Genomic DNA, 7,707 nt, shown 5'->3' on the forward strand with positions numbered 1-7,707 from the left:
TACGTGCACGTTATCAAGGCTGAGACCACAATCGAGCTGTTCAATTATATAGGTTTATTAACACCAATAACGATTTTATGACAACCAATCTTTGACAACCAATCTTTTGCAAACTAAGTTAAAATAAACTTAGTTTGCATGTTTTTTTTTGTTTTAATTTTTTTTTAAATATGAATTTTATTATAATAGTGATATTCTTATTATAAAAGTATGTGTATATATATATATATATATATATATATATATATATATATATATATATTTTTTTTTTTTTGGTTATAAATTCATTTTTGCAAGTGTGTAACTCCGGCCCTGTGTGCTCTCGCACCTTTCAGACAGTTTGGGCTGTTTCCACTAAATTCCAGAAAATAGTGGGGAAAAAGTAGTTTGTGTCATGTTGTATGCAAGATTTATTCAAATGAGTCTGAAGGGAAAGACTACTGTATGTGTGTATGGAAGGCTTTTTAATTTGGGTTGGCCAAATCCAGGCGGAAATCCCAAAAAATGGTACCAGATGTTAAGTGGGTGTTAGTTTTTTCCCCTTATTCGTGTTTCATCCCAGGTTTCTGAAGTGGCAGTTGAATGAACAAAGACTCAGCGCTGAGGGAGAGTACAAAAATCTCTTCTTTATTTAGTAAAGCAGAGATAATATACATTGAATTCAAAGGGTGCAACATGATTTGAACCAATGAGAGAGATTACATCATATAGCTCAGGCTATAGGAATGTGATAACGTAAAACGAATCTAAATATGGTCATCTCTTGGTCAGATATCCAGGCCTTCCTTGAGCTCCTGAAGATCTCGTAATAGAAAATAGCAGGGACCCTTTTCTAACTCCCAGTCACTCCACCAGCAGATGAGAGTGGTTCCAGCAGATAATGTAAACCATTCAAACATAGACTACATCTTCCTCAGAGAGAGGGACAAGAGACCCTCTGACCACTTCTCTTCCATGCTGAGACCAATATAAAATCAGTGGGTAATGTGGCTTTGCTGACTATATTCTAAATAAACTGCAACAAAATATATTTCCTTCGTCCTGTTGCTTAGCTCTCAGTCACACACCTGAAGCTCATTCATTGTGCAGGTCCTTTGTGTCTCAGGTGTGAAACCCCAATAATATCCATGATCGTTTACACCTCTTCGCATATGGCCTTTGTGAAGAAAAAGTGTCTTAGAAAATTGAAATCAATGTATTGTATTATGTGAATTAGCAGGCTCAATGATTCTCACAACAATTTGAAGCAAAAACTCTAGGCAACCACATCCATTAGTCTAAAGTATTGTGGCCGCATATATTGTGTTTTGAGACCTTAATTTTATTTTTTTTATTTTTTTCAAAACACATGCATAAACATTCTCTCAAAAATATGTACATACATTTTGCTCACATATTATGGTAGCTCAGTTTGTGGTGAATACAGTGTAATTACACTTTGCCATTAATGTGTTTATAAGGAACTGAAAAACGCACAAATGTCAGAGCATGTCGACACTTCTAAAGGGCCCCAAAACAGCTCAGACTCCTGGGAGTTCATGAGATAAAAGGTGTTTGCTTAATTTCCCAACCAGTGTGCAATTAATCATACAACACAAGTGGAATTCAAAAATTGAATCGATTGACAGCCCTAATTTTTACAGATTTGCCTTAATCAGAATGTCACCAGACAGCAATAACTTCAACATGTCAAAGTTAGTCAAAGTTTATTGCCCCTAAGAATGTAGGTACACAAAATATTGAAAGGGACATTTAAAAACAAAAACATCAAATAAAAACATTTCAAATATTCCATTTCAACACATTTCTGAAAACTATTGACTGTTGTTGTATGGACAAAAACATCTCCACATTTCTATTCTGTGCACTGAAGGTTTAGATTTCTGATTTAAATGTATTGATCCAAACTCTTAATCGCATCTAGTTTTGTGTATTTTCTCCATTCATTTGGTATATCACCATTCTCTTCAAATGATTTCTCATAGTTTTTCTCCAGATCTTTCTGGAATCTGCACATAAACCACTTCCAGTAGGGAAGCGATGAGAGGTCAGGGGTGATGCTCCAGTCGGCATAAACTCCTCCTGCCTTTCTGTATTCTTTCCAGAGGATGTTATCATCTGAGTCAATGGGAACAAAAGTAAGAGTGTTGCTTGCTACTGCTGATGTACAGATATGAGCAGATAACTTAAATTCTTTCAAATTTAGTCCAATACTACGGTGGAAGGGAACACTGTGATCTCCTTCATGGTTGTCTATGGTGTTGGTGCAGACGGCTCCACAGAACGGACACTGAACCCAACAGCACTGGCAGAAGTGATCGATTAGAAGCTCATCTGGTCTGAACTTAGACTCCAGCTTTACTGTAAATGACTCTGTGTTGAATCTACTGCTGATATCAGATGTTATAGCAGGAAGTTCTTGTCTTATCACATCTTCTAGCATGCTGAAATCATCCACATCATCATATTTCACTCTACTGAGGTCTTTTTCAGAGAAGATCAGCTCATCTGAGAGCCGCTGTGTGAAACTCTTCAACCACAAACCAACATCTCCTCTGTTCTCTTGAACATGTTCAGTAGATTCATGAGCTGCGTCCATGATCTTCTTCTGCAGGAGTTTAATGTTCTCCTTCATCTTGAGTAAAACACTGAGACTGAACTTATCAGTGATGTACAGACTGACTTCATCTCTGATGAAACTCTTGAAGAATTCACTGGGATTATGAATGTAGTCAATGTATTTGTCGAAGTCCTCCTGTTCTGCCAGTGTCTTCAGGATGTGTTTCTCCAGTTTTGATCTGTTTCCATTCAGTGATTCACAGTTTGATCTCATTTCTTCTGCTAAATCTCTGGCAGTCTTCTTGTAGACGCTCTGCTCAATGGGCTCTTTCAGTTTCTGACAGATGATCTCTCCAAAGATGGCAGCTAATGTTGATCTATGGCAAGATTTCTTGAAAATACTATAGCACACTTCTCTGTTGCTTATAGTATAGTGAAGATGATCAGATAATAGTCTGTGTTGTTCAGTGATAATCTTGTATACTCTCTTACAGATGGAATAAACCAAATGCTTGAAGAATTCCTTCTTGAACTTATATTTATCTTGTCCCTTCTCATGTTGCATTAGTCTTTCCTTGATATAACCCGTGAGTTGTTGAATGTAGCTGATGTTGTAGCCCATCTCTAAAATGTTAAATGACTGAATTATTTTGTCTGTCTTCTGAGCAAAATCTTTGACTAATGATTTAATTTCATCTTTGTAAGCACCCTTTGCTGCCTCTGTAATCACACTTTTTGAGGACTTTCTGAAAGTAATACATTCAGAATAACTCTGCACAGTAAAAATATCATTGTTGTCACTGCCCTCTTTGCAGTGGTCTACAGGAAGAGTTCCCTCATACAAGTCCCTGAGGATCTTTCTCACATCTCTCATTTTGTCAATTGGGTTTCCAATCATCTCCCTTACACTCTTTTTCCAAAGCAAATCAAACTCTTTCTTCAGTGCTTCATTATTTGCTTTGTCATTGAGTTTTAAGGAAAGTTCTTTGCTCTTTTCATAGAGAGTTTCATAATGTGTCCAGAGAACATTGATCTCTTTCTGGAGGTTTCGCTGCTGAAGAAACTCATTTAATTTCCTCTTTGTTTCTCTCACAATGTTTTCCTGAAGCTCATTGATTTTGATTTCAAATGATGTTTTCCATTGAATCAGTATATCTTTATCTTTGTCTTTCTCAAATAATTCAGACATTGATTTCTCCACTTCTTCACTTGTTTTCTTCAGTTCTCTTTGAAGATCAGTTTCCTCAACCTCATGAATTGCTTCATTTTCCATTTTGTTCTGTAATTTAATCTCAGTTTCCATCATGACACTGCGAAGACTCCAGGTCCACTTGTTGTATTCAGTCTCCAGTTTCCTGTATGCTGAAATCTCCAGAGAATTTCTGAAGCTAAAGACAAATCGTTCCTTCAGTAAAGCCTCCCAGAGATCATTAATACGGTCTTTTAAGTCTTTCAGCATCATTCCATCTGATTTTGAGACATGAGCCATAATAGTTTTCTTTAGTTCTTGAATATTCTCACAATACTTTGGGTTTGGTGGTGCCATCGGTGGGTTTCCCTCCCAGAGCTGAGCAAAATACTTCACATCATCATGAACGTCAAATCTAATGACATCTCTGAAACATTCAGCATCACTGTCTTCCTCTTTAGCAGCGAGTTTTGTCATCTCATCCAGAGTCTTCTGCAGTCTTCTCTTTCCCTCCATGTTTTTCTCTCCAGCTGTGACGTCTGAGATGTTCTGATGCACAAACACACAGCTGGGATTGAGTCTGACCTTCTTCATCCTCAGGAAGGCTTGAACAACAATCCGAATAATGTCCTGCATCTCAGCTGGGTTTTCTCCAAAGATGTTGATCAAGGTCAGATTTGCAAAACCAACAACAAATGTGGCCAATTCATTGTCATGATGTCTGGTTGATCTTCCAGCCAGTTCTGGAGCACGAAGCCCCTCAGTATCAACAACCAGAATATAGTCAAAGTTCATCCGTGTTTTCATCTCATCTGACACTTTGACCAGCTGCATGAAAGCTCCTCTGGTGCACCTGCCAGCACTGACGGGAAACTGGAGTCCAAACATGGCATTGAGCATGGTGGATTTCCCAGAGCTCTGAATCCCTAAAACTGACAGCACAAAGACCCTCTGGTCTCCCAGTTTCTGGATGAGTTGATCTAAAACAGCAGAGATCCAGACCAGAGGAACATGAGCAGCATCTCCATCCATCAGCTCCAGTGGAAATCCTGAGATCATCATCTCTGCTGCAAGACTCGGGAGAGATGAGAAGTCAAACTGCAGGTCTTTCTTGTTTTTCTTCACAGATAAACATGATTCATAGATCTGACCGATCTCCCTCATGATGTGCTCCAGGCCAACGGATGCAGCTTGAAGATCCTCAGATATTCTCTCAAGGCCAGTTTGTTCAGTCTTGAGTTGCTCAGATTTATCCTTGATCTCTTTCAGTTTTAAGACTGTTGACCACTGTTTATCATACTTGTGATGTAGATCAGAAAGATCAGCGGATGTATGTTCATCCAGGAATATAATGAGCCATTTAATGAAAAACATTTTATTTGCCACAGCTGAGTTAAGTTGTTTAATAAAGAGCTTCATGAACTCACTGATGTCAGATTCATGCTGCTGTTCTCGGATTCTCTTCATCTCTGTTTGTTTTCTACTGATGTCCATTTCTGTCTCATCTCCTTGAGGTCGATGTAGTTCTTTGTTCTTCTGACTCCACTGATGCCACAGTTTACCCTGACAGGGCAGAAAGGATTTTTTGATTTCTGTCAGATGTTTCTTCTCCAGTAAACTCATCATCTGCTGTGCTTCTTCTCTTCCTCTCCTGCAGTCATCATCATCTTCCTCATCTACTCTGATGTTTTTGGACAAGTGTTTGGACACATCTTCAAGTCTGAAAGAGGAAGATGAATCTGAGAGACAATCATGTATAGCTCTCCTGAGTTCTTCAGATACTTCTGACAGATTTCTGGCCTTCAGACCGATTTTTAATTTTCCATTCTTCATCTTATTTACTGCAAATTCATCCTCATTAAAAAGGCAAATGAGTGGCTTTGAGTCCTTGTAGAGTGGTTTAAGTTTTATCATGCTTCTGTCATTCCTGTCCAGTCCTGGTAAAAGAACAACATTGACTGAGGCCATTTCAGTGAGGATCTCCAGCTGTTTCTCATGCTCTCCAGCATCACCGTGTAGATTACAGAACGCAACACAGTCAGTGAATTTATCATCATATGATCCAGAAGGGCAGAACCAGGCGATCTCCACCACCCCATCCATCAGGACTCTGGTTTTGCTGCTGCCTGGGCAGTTCCTGTGGAAGAACGTGTTGTGTTTCTCATTGATCAGACTGTTCATCAGCTGAGACTTGGATGAAGACACAGAGCCAAACCTGAAGAAAGACACCATTGGAGTTTCTGCTTTGTAGATCGGCTGGGTTTGACTGAGGATTTTATCATTGCTGTTTTTCTTCCAGCTCTTGTTGATTTGTCTGAATGTCCAGAGAGGAAACTCAATCTGTTGTGTGAATGGATCAGGAAGAAGCAGAGGCAGAGCGTACTGACACTGGGACAGTTTAGTGACCATCAGCTGCTTCAGGAAACCATCAGCACTATGAAACACGGCCATCTGAACATCCATCGGGTGGATTCGCTCAGATTGACTTGTTCCTTTGTTAGTTTGAGGCACTGGTTTGAAAAAAAAATCCTCAGGATCAGTTTCATTATTAACAGAATCACAGTTAACTTGTTGTGTGTTATCTTCATCATTGCTCTCTTTAGTTTTAATGTGTCTTGCTCTGTAGTCCATCATCAGTAGTTTTTGTATGAAAGTCTGAATCAGCTCCTCCTCAGCACAAGACTCATGGGACTGTAATGAATGTGCAGTTATCTGAAGAACATCTGCAGCTCTCAGTTTATGATCCCTCCCTTTAAGATGAAGTTTGTCAAAGAGGTGTTTTGTGTTTTCATTCATGTCTTTTCCTCTTTCTTCATAGGACTGTAATGGCTGTGCCGTAATCTGAGGAACATCTGCAGCTCTCAGACCAACATTATCTTTGTCTTTAAGATGAATCCTGTCTAAAAATGTCTTAGTTTTTGAGCTTGAAAGCTTTTCTTTGTCTTCATGTTGATCTTGTCTCTTTCTCAGATCTTCTGCATGTCTCTGTGAAAGAAAATACATTGTTCATTTATGTGCAAGCCAATTATGATTATTGGTCACTTTGAACAGCTGCAATCTTTATATCTTATCTCAGTAGTTTTCAAACCTGTCCTGGAGGACTCCCAGCCCTGCACATTTTGTATGTCTCCCTCATCTATCACACCTGATTCAACTCATGAGCTCATTAGTAGAGACTGCAAGACCTAAAACGGGTGTCAGAGATATATGGAGAAATACAAAATGTGCAGGGCTGGTGGTACTCCAGGATAGGTTTACGAACTACTATCTTATCTTAATCTTAATGCTTATTATGTACCCCAGATAGCAAGAAACCATCGAAACAATGTTAATGTGTCAACGTTCCCAGTCAACATTTTGAACTCACATTGATCTAAAAGTGTAACTTCACAGCTTCACTGTGTGCTCATACTATGGCCACAATGTGAGCTGGGACAACTTCACACAACTTCATGAATGAACTTTGGGACATTACTCTGAAGTTTTCTCTTCTCCAAATCTCTAAAACTCTGTCAACGCAACTTGATGCACAGTCTCTGCTCTGTATCATCATCTAGATGGCGCAGAGAACACGACAGTCGCATGTTCATCATGCAATTCATCATTCATTCACATTCATCACGCTTCATAAGCAAGTGAGATGGCCTCGACCAGCCACTTGCTCATTCTCTTCATAGACACTGGTGCTCCTTTCTTCGGAGCTCCGAAACAGACAAATAATTGGTCAGTCTTTCTCTACAGGGCAGCTCTGTGGACATAAGCGTCAAGCGCCCTAACCGGGCAAAGCAGATTTAACTTTTCTTGGTCTGACGTCACGAAAGGAGGAGGACAGAAGGCTTGCAGAGTGATGGGATTCCTTGGGCTCGTAGGAACCTTGGGGATATAACCTGGTCTGGAGTGAAGGAAAGCCTTTACCATGCCAGGCACAAACTCTAAACATGAGGGCCCTACCGACAGGG

General features: G+C 39.5%; 1 protein-coding gene across 1 annotated transcript; it reads right to left on the reverse strand.

The window, feature by feature from the left end:
- Positions 1-1,888: 1,888 nt before the first annotated feature.
- Positions 1,889-6,751, reverse strand: LOC137048521 (interferon-induced very large GTPase 1-like). The gene has a single exon (XM_067426756.1). It carries the CDS (start codon positions 6,749-6,751, stop codon positions 1,889-1,891), a length of 4,863 nt encoding a protein of 1,620 aa, XP_067282857.1.
- Between the last annotated feature and the right edge of the window lie 956 nt (positions 6,752-7,707).

The sequence above is a fragment of the Pseudorasbora parva genome, chromosome 2, assembly GCF_024679245.1.
Source record: "Pseudorasbora parva isolate DD20220531a chromosome 2, ASM2467924v1, whole genome shotgun sequence".
Classification (NCBI taxonomy): Eukaryota; Metazoa; Chordata; class Actinopteri; order Cypriniformes; family Gobionidae; genus Pseudorasbora; species Pseudorasbora parva.